The 14,457-nt window shown below is 29.0% G+C and overlaps 6 protein-coding genes and 1 non-coding gene across 7 annotated transcripts; 4 read left to right on the top strand and 3 right to left on the bottom strand.

Annotated features, from left to right (window-relative positions):
* The first annotated feature begins 796 nt into the window (after positions 1 to 796).
* BX663DRAFT_502437 (uncharacterized protein) lies at positions 797 to 1,797 on the top strand. Its single transcript, XM_051526614.1, has one exon. It carries the CDS (start codon positions 997 to 999, stop codon positions 1,657 to 1,659), a length of 663 nt encoding a protein of 220 aa, XP_051385304.1. The 5' UTR covers positions 797 to 996; the 3' UTR covers positions 1,660 to 1,797.
* Positions 1,798 to 1,934: 137 nt separating this feature from the next.
* Positions 1,935 to 4,209, top strand: BX663DRAFT_502438 (uncharacterized protein). Its single transcript, XM_051526615.1, has 4 exons — positions 1,935 to 2,267; positions 2,331 to 2,536; positions 2,616 to 2,700; positions 2,766 to 4,209. The coding sequence occupies exons 1-4, from the start codon at positions 2,036 to 2,038 to the stop codon at positions 4,121 to 4,123; spliced, it is 1,881 nt and encodes a 626-aa protein (XP_051385305.1). The 5' UTR covers positions 1,935 to 2,035; the 3' UTR covers positions 4,124 to 4,209.
* Positions 4,210 to 4,985: 776 nt separating this feature from the next.
* Positions 4,986 to 6,805, bottom strand: BX663DRAFT_502440 (uncharacterized protein). Its single transcript, XM_051526616.1, has 2 exons — positions 5,503 to 6,805; positions 4,986 to 5,405 (listed from the first exon to the last, which is right to left on the bottom strand). Exons 1-2 carry the CDS (start codon positions 6,756 to 6,758, stop codon positions 5,255 to 5,257), a joined length of 1,407 nt encoding a protein of 468 aa, XP_051385306.1. The 5' UTR covers positions 6,759 to 6,805; the 3' UTR covers positions 4,986 to 5,254.
* Positions 6,806 to 8,248: 1,443 nt separating this feature from the next.
* BX663DRAFT_t49 lies at positions 8,249 to 8,321 on the top strand. Its single transcript has one exon. It is a non-coding gene; the product is annotated as a tRNA-Ala (tRNA).
* Positions 8,260 to 10,489, bottom strand: BX663DRAFT_541502 (uncharacterized protein; the record flags this gene model as incomplete). The annotated part of the gene is made up of 4 exons (XM_051530785.1): positions 10,019 to 10,489; positions 9,203 to 9,936; positions 8,691 to 8,736; positions 8,260 to 8,345 (listed from the first exon to the last, which is right to left on the bottom strand). The coding sequence occupies exons 1-4, from the start codon at positions 10,458 to 10,460 to the stop codon at positions 8,260 to 8,262; spliced, it is 1,308 nt and encodes a 435-aa protein (XP_051385307.1). The 5' UTR covers positions 10,461 to 10,489.
* A 1,936-nt stretch (positions 10,490 to 12,425) lies between these two features.
* Positions 12,426 to 12,965, top strand: BX663DRAFT_430597 (mediator complex, subunit Med6; the record flags this gene model as incomplete). Its single annotated transcript, XM_051522809.1, has 3 exons — positions 12,426 to 12,491; positions 12,540 to 12,691; positions 12,749 to 12,965. 3 exons carry the CDS (start codon positions 12,426 to 12,428, stop codon positions 12,963 to 12,965), a joined length of 435 nt encoding a protein of 144 aa, XP_051385308.1.
* Positions 12,966 to 13,367: 402 nt separating this feature from the next.
* BX663DRAFT_535450 (putative phosphate transporter) lies at positions 13,368 to 14,162 on the bottom strand. Its single transcript, XM_051530598.1, has 3 exons — positions 13,930 to 14,162; positions 13,786 to 13,875; positions 13,368 to 13,720 (listed from the first exon to the last, which is right to left on the bottom strand). The coding sequence occupies exons 1-3, from the start codon at positions 14,123 to 14,125 to the stop codon at positions 13,416 to 13,418; spliced, it is 591 nt and encodes a 196-aa protein (XP_051385309.1). The 5' UTR covers positions 14,126 to 14,162; the 3' UTR covers positions 13,368 to 13,415.
* Between the last annotated feature and the right edge of the window lie 295 nt (positions 14,163 to 14,457).

Consider the following 14,457-nt stretch of genomic DNA (forward strand, 5'->3'; position numbering starts at 1 on the left):
TCTCTTAATTAAAATCTAAATTTCGGTTGTACAGCAGTAATGCTTCGGCTGATTTTTTTTTTTTTTTTTTTGTTATTAGGTAAAACATTATATAGCAGTATGAATATAACTTGAGGCAAAACAGAAAAGGCTTTGTTTTTTTTGGTTTTCTTGAGAGAGAAAAGATAATATGGATATTCTTAGCAGAGAAATTTACTTTTTTACTAGTCAATTCTATTAACAAAACAAATACTTTTTTCTTTTCGTAATCTTCATGATCTGTTTGACGATGATAATTATTACAACTTTTATTTTTTTTTTTGGTTCCCACTATAGCTGAAAATAATGACTATTGTTAATATGCCTATTCGAATTTTATACATCTAAAATGAATTTTGCTTAGTTCTCAGGAACGCATAAATTCTAAACTGTGATACAAGAAGAGAAACACAAAGATAGATCATAACTGTAATCTGATAAATGAGGCTTATTAATAAGAGTAGTAGATAAAAATAGCGATTTTCGAGATTACAACTAGAGTTTGTTTTCAACGATTATAGAATTACGCACAAACATGGACTGACTGATATTGCCTTTTTATCTTCTTATCCGGTTATTATTTAATCCTGCTTCAGCTCTACAGAGTAATGAAAAAAAAAAAAAAAAAAAAAAAAAAAAAAAAAAAAAAAAAGAGTGACTATATAACAAACATAGTTTACTATCCTTTCTTTTCTTTTTAAGCGATTCTTCATTATATACTTTTTTCAATTGAAAAACAAAAAAAAAAAAAAAAAAAAAAAAAAAAAAAAAAAAAAACGAAAACAAGGGTTTTGGAGAAAAAAAAATACATGTTTATATAATATATACTATCATAATGAAATTATTGATTAATTTGATCTCTGGGGTATATATTAAAGAATAAAAGTAAAGAAAAGGAAAGAACAAGGTGAATTTATCACCCTTTTTTTTTTCCTCTCTTCTTGTTATATATTATTTTTTTATTATTATTTAATAACAATGACAGTGGCAATTTTACCAGCCGATATTATTTCAAATATATTTACATTTTTACCCTTATCTTGTGTTCATCAGCTTTTAGAAGAAGGGAAGAAATCATCCTGCTATTTAACGTTTCTTTCTAAACGTGAATTACTTTCTCGAGTAAAACGAGAAAGCTGGACAATTAAATTCTACACGCCATCTGCCTATTTTGCTATTTTATGTAATCGAGACATAATTCCTTCTACAGCTCCGTTAGCAAGTCTAAACTGCGTAGGCTTCTGCTCTCGATCCGAATATCTACGATTTGAAACATTCAATGAAAATTATTTTGAACTTTCATCTAATATCGATGATGGGGAGCTTGAATTTAAATTAGTGAAAATTTATTGCTCACAATGGATCAATTTATTTACGGAGGATGATAATCGAGGGAAACAAATAAAGTTGGTTTGGCAAGAAGGAGACCAAAGAAAGCAATTAACAGAAGACCTTTCTATTCATTATCGATGTATATTAACAACTACTTCTAATGAACTAAATCCATGTATTCACTGTAAAGAGAATAATCGATGCTATAAACATATCTTTACTAATTCCCTCAACAAGCAAATAAAAAAAATGAAAATTCAAACCGTACATGTTTCCTTAAATTGGTTAAACCAAGGTTTACTTGTTTGAAGGGAATAGTAGTTTATATACGATAAATAGAGAGAATCTAATAGGCTGATTATCATATATATCTATCTATATATATATATATATAAATATGTATATATATATATATATCCTTTCTTTTTATTTTATTTTATTTTATCTTATTTATTTATTTAAAGCATCATCTTCTATCATCATGACTCGGTTTATACAAGCTTCCTTATTTGCTATGCTGACAAAAAAAAAACCTTCATATAAATATTTTACGCTCCCCCTTAAAAGCTGAAAAAATAAAGTCGAATTTAATAAATTTACCTTTTTTATTTTATATTTTTTTTTGTTTTACAACTGATTCTTATCTGCGAAAAAAAAAAAAATTAAGACATATATAAATATAAGCATGTTATTTCCAAAGTCCTCCAATTTTTTATTCTCCAAGTCTATTAATCCAATAGCACGTTCACAAAGTTTATTTAGTAGACCTCATTCACTTTATAGACTAAAACTACATACTCAAGTACCTAAAAATACTGCTGCTATTATGCCTACAGTTGAAGAAACCTTTGTTCCCCCTAAAACTTTCAATAAAGCTAAATTAGTTGACTTTGCTTGTTCCTCATATTATAACAATGGTAAAGTGACATGCAATCATAAAAAGATTCAAATTAACACGGACCTTTTTTTTTGTTACACAGGTACTGCATTACCATTGCATTTGCGTGAGCAATTGAATATGAGAGGACAAACCCCTTCAATTGTTGAAAGCTTTCAAAAGCAAGCAGATAGAGCTTTAAAGACATTACGTTCAAAGCATAGTCCATTAGAAAAATATACTTTTATGGCACAATTACGTAACAATAATACACGTTTATTTTATAAGCTCGTTAATGACCATATTGAGGTAAATTATTATTCAAACTCCTTTAAAGAGAGAGTGAGAGTGAGAGTGAGAAAGAGCTAAAAAAAATTACTATTTATAGGAATTTGCCCCTATTATTTATACACCAACAGTTGGAGAAGCATGTCTTCAATATTCATCTATTTATCCTTTCTTAACTCCACCAGGTTTGTTATTCATATTATATTAAAACGAATAGAAATGATTCATTGTTCTATTATTATTATTTTAGGTACACCCGATGGACTTTATCTTACACTGAATGATCTTCCTCATATGGATGAAATTCTTCAAGCTTATAAACAACGCACAGGAGAGACACCAGACATTACAGTGATAACAGATGGTTCACGTATTTTAGGTTTAGGTGATCTTGGTATAAATGGTATGCCTATTAGTATGGGTAAACTTCAACTTTATGTAGCAGGAGCAGGTATTGATCCTCGCAAGACACTCCCTATCGTTCTTGACTTTGGTACAAATAATGAAAGTAATTTACAAAACGAGTTTTATTTGGGTGTCCGTCAAAAGCGTCCTGAAGATCCTGAATTCTATGCTGCTGTCGATCAAGTTCTTAAATCCTTAGTACGCAACTTCCCCAATTTACTTGTTCAATTCGAGGACTTCTCTACTGAACATGCCTTTGGACTCCTCAAGAATTATCAAAACAAGCTTCTCTGTTTCAATGATGATATTCAAGGTACAGGTGCTGTCATCCTTTCCGGTCTTATCAATGCCTTTAGAAAGGTTGAATCTGAATCCAAGGTTCCATTAAATCAACATCGTATTGTCTTTTATGGTGCAGGATCAGCAGCCATTGGTGTTGCTCAGCAGATTCAAGAGTACTTGGAGAGTGAATACAACTTGAGTGAGGAAGAGGCAAGAAATATGTTTTACATTTGTGATTCCAAGGGTTTAGTAACAGCTGATCGTGGAGATAAACTTCCGGAACACAAAGTCTATTATGCAAGACGAGATAACAATGGATTACAATTAAAGAACCTTGAGGATATTGTGGATTACATCAAGCCTACAACCTTGATTGGTCTTTCATCATGTCCAGGTGCCTTTAATAAGGATGTTCTCAAGCGTATGTCTACCATCAATAAACAACCTATCGTTTTCCCTCTCTCTAATCCAGCTACTAAAGCTGAATGTACCTTTGAGGATGCTATGAAGGCCACCAACAACAATGTTATCTTTGCCTCCGGAACTGCATTCCCTGCTTATCTTGTACCCGAAACAAACCAAACACGTTATCCAGGTCAAGGTAATAACATGTATATGTTCCCTGGTTTAGGTCTTGGTGCTATCCTCGGACGTCCCGAATCTATTACAAATCGTCTCATCTTACGTGCCTCTAAGGCTCTTGCTGACTCATTGACGGATGAGGAACGTGCAAAGGGTTTATTATATCCCGAGTTATCTCGTATTCGTGATATCTCCGCTGTTGTAGCTTCCTCTGTCATTGAACAAGCTGTCAAGGATAAAATTGCTACCTCTGATGATGTCAACTCTCTTCATCCTGATGAATACCTTAATTTTGTAAAGAGCCGTATGTGGTCTCCTAACTATGATGATATTGAATAAATAAAATATTAATATATATATATATATATGCATATGGAGAGCATGGAGAAGGTTTTGTTTTATTTTAATAATATAGCAATATACACCATCCGTCTATTTTTTTTTTTTAAACGTAAAATGTAAAATAATAATAATAATAATAATCTTGCTTGAGTCATTATCGAGAACACATAACATGCCAAAAGATAAACTTAGACGAGATACACTTCTATTTTACTGGTGATAGGCTATTTAGAATTATAGATATCTCATGAAGCTGAGTGGGGGCCACGTTGTATAATTGCTTTTCAATGGGAACTTTTTTTTTTTTTACCCTCGATATAGAAAATGTCTTACAGACATGTGAGGGAAATCGGATCTAGATACTGCAAGATTCAAATATTGAGGAAAGGAAAAGGAACACGAATGAATATGGGAGTCACCTCTGCTAAGACCCATATCATGATCAGCTTGAGGAAGTTATCCATATCATTTTCAAAAGGGAAAAAAAAGGGGGGGCATAGTAATTAATCATTATTATGTCAAATTCACCAAGGAAAATTTTGCCAAGATAAAAAAAAAAAAAAAAAAAAAGCTCCCTGAAATAGAAGAATATTATCTGATTATTGATAATGCGCCCATACATGTATAGACAAAACCCAATTGAATAGCATGACTACAAAATAAAAATAAAAAAATAAAAATACATTTACTCATGACTTTATTCTTTTTTAAAAACAGTATGAAAAGAGGATTTATACATGAAGAAAAGATATACTATTTCCCTCAAATAATTGTAGATACTAACAATCAAAATTGCCCAATTATCTCTTGAAGAATTTACACGTTATTCCATTAAACGTTTCAATAGCTGTCTTGAAGGTTTATCCTACTTAGTAAACAATTGTTATATACGACATGCTATTATTTTTTATTTTATTTTATTTTTTTAATTTCCTGTATTGTGTAGCACTCTTTTTTTTTCATGTAAGTGATACACTTTGATTTTTTTTTTTTCCCTTGCAACATTATTTTAGTAAAAGGTATACACACATGTATTTTTACCCGAACTGGATAAGTATCTATATTTTATAGATAATAATTATTAGTAGAATAAGGATATAATAAGAAAAAATTAAATAAATAAATATGCTATAAACGATGAGAGGGAATAAAGACAAAAATAACAGTTGTAATTAAAGAAGAAAAAAGTATAAGGATTAAACAAATCCATCCTCTTTTACGATGTAATCTTTTCACGGTAATATCTTGAATTTCTGAATAAATCATAAACTGAATTTCACTATAACAAAATAAAATAAATGCATATATTAAAAGGGAGAAAGAAAAAAGAAAAAAAAAAGGAGGAATATGTATAAATATGTATTTATATAGATTACTTTATACTAAATATGCCAAACCACCAAGAAAAATCCGTTAGACTAGTAATCAATAATGACCAGCCTATAAAGAAAGGCAGTGAAGCAATCCAACGTAAATAAATAGTACCTGTATCTAAAAATATCGATGATAACTCCAGGGAAAAACCTAATATTAATATAATCATTCCAAGTCCTAAAAACAAACGAGAAGTACCGATAGAGATGTTTTTATGAAGGACATCATCTACAAATAGTGGATAATAAAAGACATTTAAAATTTCAAAGACATGGGATCGAGCTGAATCATATACGATTGGCTCAGGTCTTTTATTGTTTTCAACTAATTCTTCTAGTGCTCGACGATGGTCATCTGGTAAATGGATTGTCTGTGCTGCATCATTTAATGGTGAACAATAGGTGCGATAGATACGAGTTGCATTTTGAATAAGATCATGTCGATTTAACGATGCATCACCTCGAGAGGCATAATATTCAACTTGACTGTTATATGAACGTGGTGTTAAAGGCAGAGGAGGTAAAGCTGTTAAGAGATCCTCTGTATCGGATGTTTCTAAATAAGCCATAGAAGACGATATAATACCAGAAGGGCTTGTTGGTAAGCTATTATTCTGATAGTATGGTTCCTTTTCTGCTGCAGATTCTAAAAACCTTGAAAGTCGTTGTCTATTCTGACGATCTATACTTTGAAGATATGCTCTCCAAAGCTTATCATGCGTCTCTAATTCCATTAAAAAATTTAGATTTTGATGCACATTACGCCGCCGTAAAAAAGTTGCAAAATTGGATTGTGTAAGAGGGCTATAAGTATGAAGTCGCATCATTTGATCCAACGTCGGTAGTCCATTCACTCGTAAATTATAATCTTTTATTTCTTGCCAAGCTTCCATAGGTGCCTCAGCGAAGGGGTCCTGAAAGCCATAAGTTTTGTGTTTTGGATTTCGATAAGCAGGGGATCGACTGGGTTGCTGAATCATTGCTGTGCCTGAAAGATATGGATTGTTACTGCTGAATTGAGATTCAGTCGAGCCATTTAGATTGTCTAATGGGATAGCTGAACCTTGAACTTGTTTTTCCTTTTCTCGTAATACTTGACAATTAAGATCATTCTCTAACGCTGTTTGTAATCCATAAGCTTGGAGTCTACTGTTTGCTTGTCGAATACTCCATTGTCTTTCAAATGGTAATGTAATTTCGCTGGAAGCATTATAGCATTGATTAGTTGTGTAATTAGAAGAAGGTTGAATTTCTTTCATTGAGGTTAAAATTACAAAAAAATAAAAGAAAAAAAAGAGAGAAAAAGGAACATCCTATACTTTTTTTTTGTGTTCAAAAGACAACATTATTAAAGATATAATACAACTGTGTGTAACAAGTAAGAATTTATTTTTCTAAAGACAGTTAAAGGGTTATTATTAGCCTTTTTTTTTTATCTATGCTCCTAATTTGACTCCTTTTATTTTATTGTCGATACTATTGTATATATTATGTAGTTATATAACCAAATGTTGGTTGTATGATTAATAATATTTCTCCTAAAAAAAAAACGAAAGAAAGAAAGAAAGTAAAAGAAGAGTGAGAGAAAATATTTATTTAATTTTAATACCAGGTTGTTGAGGAGAAATATAAGCATATTATAACTAGCTTGTATGACACTAGAATCATTATTGTTAGATGTACTTAAGAATATGATAGTTTTTAAATTAATTATAAAGCATTGAGGTAAGCAAATTCAAATATTTCTCTATGATTTCAACCTTTTTTTTTTCTCTAGTATTATGATTGTGTTAAAGTAGTATTAAAACTATAATGATTATAACAAGAAAGAAAGACATAAAATAAAGCAATAATTGTTTAGGAGTATTTATATATTTTTTTTCTTAGTTTGTAAATTGCATTAATTAATTTATTATATAGACAGAAAATCAGTTATTTATTGTCATATGATTTAGCATATAAAAAATGACAGAAAAAAATAATTCTTCAAAATCAAAGCAGTAAGTATCAAAATTAAAAGGACCGTTGATTATATGATGATTATCTATAAAATTCGTATCAATTGTCTAAATACTATTCAATATAGTATTGACATTGTTTACAGATATAATTTTACTTGAAATAATACTATTGTCAAAGAAATGGTATATACTCTATTATTAACATCATCTATTAATGAGAGCTCTGTATCTCTACAATAATTGTTTTTTATGTTACCAACAAGTACAAAAACTTGAAAGTAACATAGAGTTCTTTGTATTAAATATATTAATTTCAAGAAAGAAATCAACTATTCATATAATTACTATTAACTTTATATAAAATGGACCGCTACTAACAATTATAAATTACTCAATATTTATTTTTCTTTAAGTAGTAAAACGTTATTTTAAATCTTATGTAATGGCTACTATTGCTTAAAATATTATCATATAGCTTATTTAATTGTGAATTAGCGATATAAAAATAAACATTTTTTTTTTTTTGTAAAAAAAAATATATTTATTTAAATTATAAAGAATCATAAAATTTCAAAAGGATTTACAAATTCCAACTGGAATTCTAGTCAAAAGTTCCGATATAATTTTTTGAAACTCAAAATCGCCACTTTAATTTTTACCAATTTTAGAAAGTAGATGACAAATAAGGCAAGAAGAGAGCTCCCGACCTTCCTAATTAAGTAGGTGGGGTGTCTGTAGGGTGCTAAAGGTATATGGGCGACTTTCTGGTCTCATTTTCAACAGCAAATGGGGATGTAGCTCAAATGGTAGAGCGCTCGCTTAGCATGCGAGAGGCACTGGGATCGACGCCCAGCTTCTCCAATATAACTTCTTTTTTATTTTTTTCTATAAAATAAGAAGAATTTTAGTATCTTATTTATTAATCCTTTTGTTTTTTTTTTTTTTTTTTTTTTTTGCAAATGTTGCTTGTGATGTTATCATATGTTGGTTCTAAAGTATTTATAATATTTATATATTTAAACTTATTAATCTGTAGACAGAAAGAAAAAAAAAGATGTCCATTATTTTTATTGAAATAAATTATTCAAATTATTTCCAAGCTGTACAATTGTAGAATTCGGTATAACTTCGAAATAGTACAACAATACCATTAATCGTTGTAATTGTAATAATTACAATGTTGTTATTTATTTATTAGGAATATTATTGTTGTACTACCATAACTGTTACCATTAGTAGAATTATAGAATTTTATATATAGTTGATATTTCTTGATCTAAATAATACATGTAAAATTTGCAAAAATGATTATAATGAATACCATTATATTTTTCTAATCATTATAGAAAAGCAAATGCATAAATTTATACTTGAGCACTATACAATTTTTTTTTTTGATATCATTTTCAACATCATTAAAAAAAAAAAAGGAATTCTGCCTGTTATTCTCAAAGAGTCAAACAAGTAAAGATAATGTATTAAATATGATCGATGTTTTGCAATACTAAACGTGTTCAATATAGTATAGTTTTGTTTATATATATATGTAAGATACCTAGTATATTAGATAAAATATATAATAATAGTCTTTATAAATAAAAGTGAATATGTAAAAAACAAAACAAAAAAAAAAACAAAAAAAAAACAAAAAACAAAATGAGGGTATAAATACAAAAACACAAATAAACTTGTTACTATATTCACAAAAAAAAAAAAAAAGGCGTATACTAATTATAATGTACTCTGTCGGCATAACTGTTCCTGTTATAACTAATACGATCGTTATAATAATCGATGTAAGCTGGATAACGATCATAATAATTTTTTGTATCTTTGATAATAGCAGGCTGTTGTGGCGGTAATGGCTCACCATTTGCTTCTTTCATTGCAGCTTCCTTTCTCTTTTGCCATTCTGTCTTAATATCCATTTTATGCTTATACTTTAGATGAGTCTTGTAAAGTGTACGAAATTCAAAAGAGATATCACAAGAACGACAATATAAGTTTGGATCATCTGGATCAGGAATAACACCAGGTCTAGCAACGATAAGTCTTCTTAAAGGTTTTAACTTCATCTTATGGTGTTCTCTAAGATGACGTCTATATTCACCACGACTTGGCCATTTGTTATTACAAGAACGACAATAATTATTTGGATCATCAACTACAGGATCAACTCTGGGATTAGAATTAAAATGTGACCTTGGAGATCTAGTTGCCATTTTATGCTTTATTTTAAGATGCTTTTTAAAAATTTGACGGCTCTCAAAAGAGGTTTCGCAAACACGACAAAAGAAACTTGGGTCATTTGGATCGGGCTTAATACGAGCTTTACAAATATAGTTTGTTTTTGGAAATGTATACTCTATATTATGCACCAAACCATTATGATCCTGATATTCATGACTTTGATTAAAATAAATATCACAAGGATAACAATAAAGGTCTTTTTTCGATGGTGAAGGTGGTGTTAAACCTATATTAAATGACCCATTAGAAAGAAAAGAAGATATGTATGTATATATTTATATTATATATATATGTTCAAATCAACTTACTTTGGAGTCGGTTATATTGTTTATTGTAATTTGAATGTATATTTTTATAGCAGTTATTATCTTTGCTAGTTGTTGTTGTTGTAGTATTTTCTACAGTCTGATCTTGGTAGTCTTTATCGTAACAATACATATCATATTGTTTGTCTTTATTATCGTGTTCTACACTTGAGTGCTTATGATCTTTAGTCTCTACATTATGATCTGAATCTTTCTCATTGTCATGATGATGTTCATTTGAATTATTGTCTAATCTCATTTTAAACTTGATGAGATCAGGTCTTTTTTTAAGTTCATTTATATAATTTAGTCCAGAAGCAATAAGGTTTATAGACCCTTGTATACTTGTAGTAGGAGAAATTTTTGAAGGCATTTTAAAATTCATTTCCTTCCTTAAATTTCTTTCAATTATTGCACGCGTTTCTTTATTGAAGGGAAGTGGCATATTGTGAGGCTAATAAAAAAAAAGGGGGGGCAGAAAGAGGTAAAGAAAAGTAATGTTTTAACTTCCATTCTGCTTTTATAGGCATTAAACCTTTTATTTTAATATCCGAAATAGACACATGATCAATAAAAGGGGTACACAAAGTTATTAATAAATAGTATTTAGAGAGTAAACAATAACAATTTAAGAAATAACATTTTTATTACTCCTTATTCGTAACACTGTAGCACAGATAATAGAAAAAAAAAACATGCTGTTCTAGATATTCTAATAAAGCCATTAAGATGATTTTTTTTTTATTCATTTGCTTGTTTGAAATAATAGACAAATACTTCTGCTAAATCCATTATTTTCCGTTATTGTATAACGTTGTGTCAGTAATTCCTAGCCAATATAATATGCTGTCTTCTCTGTAATTTACTTGTTAATAGTCATACCTTCTCTCAATCTTTATAAACTTTTGATCCGTACTCTATATATGCGAAAAGAAGTATTAGATTAATTTATAATCAATATATAATCCTCTTCCTCAATTTTATTTCTATTATGTTTTTGAAATTATGTATAAGGTAATAATTAATAGCTTTTTTTTTCCTATCATATTTGCATAATAATAGGTACTTCTTTTAATATCTTTAACAAGTAGTAATTAATAGTGTCCGTTAGAAAAGATGAATTACATACCGAGTCTGTTGTTTATAAACACATCAAGAACCTTATCATAATAACCGTATAGCTAAACATGATAGTTGATAAACAAGGTATCTGATAACCCTGCATGTAACAACTCATTTCATTTTCGGCATATTATTTCCAAATAGTGTAACTCTTATATCACTTTTCCTCTTTCAAGATTCTATACTAAAGTTTTTCAATTTTGACACAGTATAGATGAGTAACATCTATTTGCTTTTTTTTTTTTTTTTTTTTTTTTTTTTTTTTTTTTTTTTTTTTTTTTGTTAGTATTAATTTTGATACTTGCAAGTTATTTTTACTTTTATTAAAATAATATTAAACCTTGAGCTGCTACATCACATTTATATTTTTTATACTTTTAATAATAGCCTTTTTTTCCTGTATACTTTATCTACTTTATATCTACTACTGTTACACGTTAATATATAAATACAGTTATTAATCTACAGTGTGCTATTAATGATCATTCCTTTAACTGTAGTATACATCATTTTTATTATAACAGACTGAGTAATTTCATCAGCTCATACACTAAGCATATTTAAGTTTGGAGCAGCGAGTATAGATGCTTACGGCTATAAATAAGTTAGCGTTCTATATTTCTTAATATGTAGTATGATCGTTTCTTTTATCACAGTATTTACACTTTAAGGTTTTATAAATGATACAGCTTGTTTATATCTCTTTTAAGTTTTAATGAAACCATCATCAAGTATAGCCCACTAGCAGCTATTACCTCATACTAAAATATGAATTGAGCGTACTAGATGTTTTTTTTTTATTGGAAATTTTCTTGATTTCCTTTTGGTCAACCTTTTATCCTATATTTACTTGTAGGCTCTTTATTATACTTTCCAAGTAGGTGGCTTTTTCGATAATAATCTCAATATATCAACAAAATATGAACTCAATTCTTACATTAGACAATCAAATAAAACTTGTTGAGGTAAGCTATTTAACTCACAGTAAAATAATATACCTATTAAATATTCCATCATTAACTTGGTCGACTTATTTTAACTTTCATCTTATGCAATTTTTTTCTTCCTAAGACTTTTACTTCCCTTTTTCTCTAATTTGATACAAGTAAAGCAATATGTTCAAGATATTATGTACTCTAATAAATTCACTACTCTTATAAAATGAATGTGATTTACAACGTGTGTGTGTATATCTTACCTTACTACATTTTATATTTCTAGTCACAAAAATAAAATAAAATAAAATAAAAATAATAAATATTTCTTTTTAACCTAAAAAAAAAAAAAAATGCAACATATAACTGCAACTGAAGATTTAACAAGTGTAGAATGGCGTGATACAAATTGGTTAGAGGTATAATGTGAACATATTATTCATTATTCAACATCTAACATTATGAAGAGAATGGGTGGTTTTCAAAATCAACAAATGGTATTAGATTATTTTGCATTATCTCCGTTTTGGGATAGACATTGTAATAATCAAGTTCTGGCAATGCAAACTCAATATAATGATCTAAGACAACCATATGAAGTAACATTAGAAGCTCTTCGGTAGAACTATTAAAATAGCTATAAATATTAAATAAAACTAAATGTATATATTATTAGTAAAATGACAGGTATTGAATTTGCAGTGGTTCATGAGCAGCCGCCTATTTGGGTTATTCAAAAAAGATATAGACGTGGACCACAACATGATGATGTTAATCCGATCGCTACTTATTATATAATGGGTGCCAATGTATACCAATCACCAACTATTTATTCTGTTATTGCAAATAGACTGGTAAGCACATCAAAAGCAATACTTGAACGAGTACGCTAATGTTATAATTAGTTGACAAGTCTATTTCATGTTAATAGTGCGTTTAAAGAAACACAAAAGATGATGGAATTTTATCCTTCAAAGGGTTATAGCTGGAAGACAGATAACAGAACAGCATCTTTAACAGTTAAGCAAAATACAAGAGCACAGGAATCACAGATATTTAAGCATTGGATGGATAGAGCTATTGAAGCTGCTTCAATTAAAGTGATTCAAACGCGACAGGCATTGGACTCTGCTACACAAGAAAATGAGATCGATAAGGACTCATCTACTAATACTAATTCTCGAGGTAAATGGTGTATTTATATCATTTAATAATCATGGATTTATTTATTTATTTATTTGTGGTAGATGATATAAATGGGAAGCGACAAAGGAAAAAGGGGGATGAAGGGTCTAATTCTCGTAAAAAGAAATTAACTAAATAAAAAAATAAAATAAAATACTTTATTGAGCCTTAAGGGCTTTTTCAGCGCGTTTAATAGAACCTTTGTCTGTCTTTGGTTGACGTTTTTCATTAATCATATTGAAAGGTGCTTCAATACGGAAAGGACGACGAAGTTCACCACTGGTAGTTTTACCATGAAAGAAATGAATACGAGCTTCTTTAGACATGAAGAAGGTCTTGAAACCCAAAATACTTTGAATGATTAAAGGTTGAACATAACCAAATTTAAGATGAAGGAAAGCAATAATAGCGATATTAGTAAAGCCCTGTTTCATTTGTTTCTTGACTTCTTCAATATCATAATCTATGATAATGTAATAGTTAGCTTAAATATATATATATATAATGGTAAATATACACTTTACTTACCCATATTAGTTGTATTGATCAACTTATCTGTCGTTTCTGTTCCATCCCATTGCTGACTTCCTGGTTCAACGTAACGCAAAGATGTTGTATCTAAATTTATATATTACATAAGCTTTGTGTATTAACACGTATAATTTTTATTACCATTCTTTTTACGAATGACAGACATGAGATACAAAGACAAGACAAAAATGAGAATTTGTGATCCCAAATAAAGACCACGCATCATGCTTCTATATTCGGGATTATCCAAGTCCATGGTTTTTGTAACTTGACGAACAAGTAAAAAGAATCCCATGTTAAATAAGGGATGGTTCAAAATCTTGGTCCAGTTGGGCATTGTTAATTTTAAGTCAGGAAGAAAAAAAAAAAAAAAACAGATACATATGCATTTTTTTTTTTTTTTTTTTTTTAAGAGAATTTTTTTTCCCTTTGTTGCTCTTTATCCGACAGTAAAATTTGAAACTTCGAAAAGATTACCGTTAAGATCATGAACGTAAGCTGTATAAAGCATTTCTCTTGCATTAGTCCTTGTACAACATTTTTTTTTACAGCTATTCTATATTCAATACTTTAAACATTGAGAAACAAATTGTAAGTAATGAAACAAAAGTTGATCGTTTCTTCAGAAATTATTTAGATGCAGGAAATACTAGATTTTTCTATTAAATT

This window comes from Cokeromyces recurvatus (assembly GCF_025118155.1).
Source record: "Cokeromyces recurvatus strain NRRL 2243 chromosome Unknown BX663scaffold_6, whole genome shotgun sequence".
Lineage (NCBI taxonomy): Eukaryota > Fungi > Mucoromycota > Mucoromycetes > Mucorales > Mucoraceae > Cokeromyces > Cokeromyces recurvatus.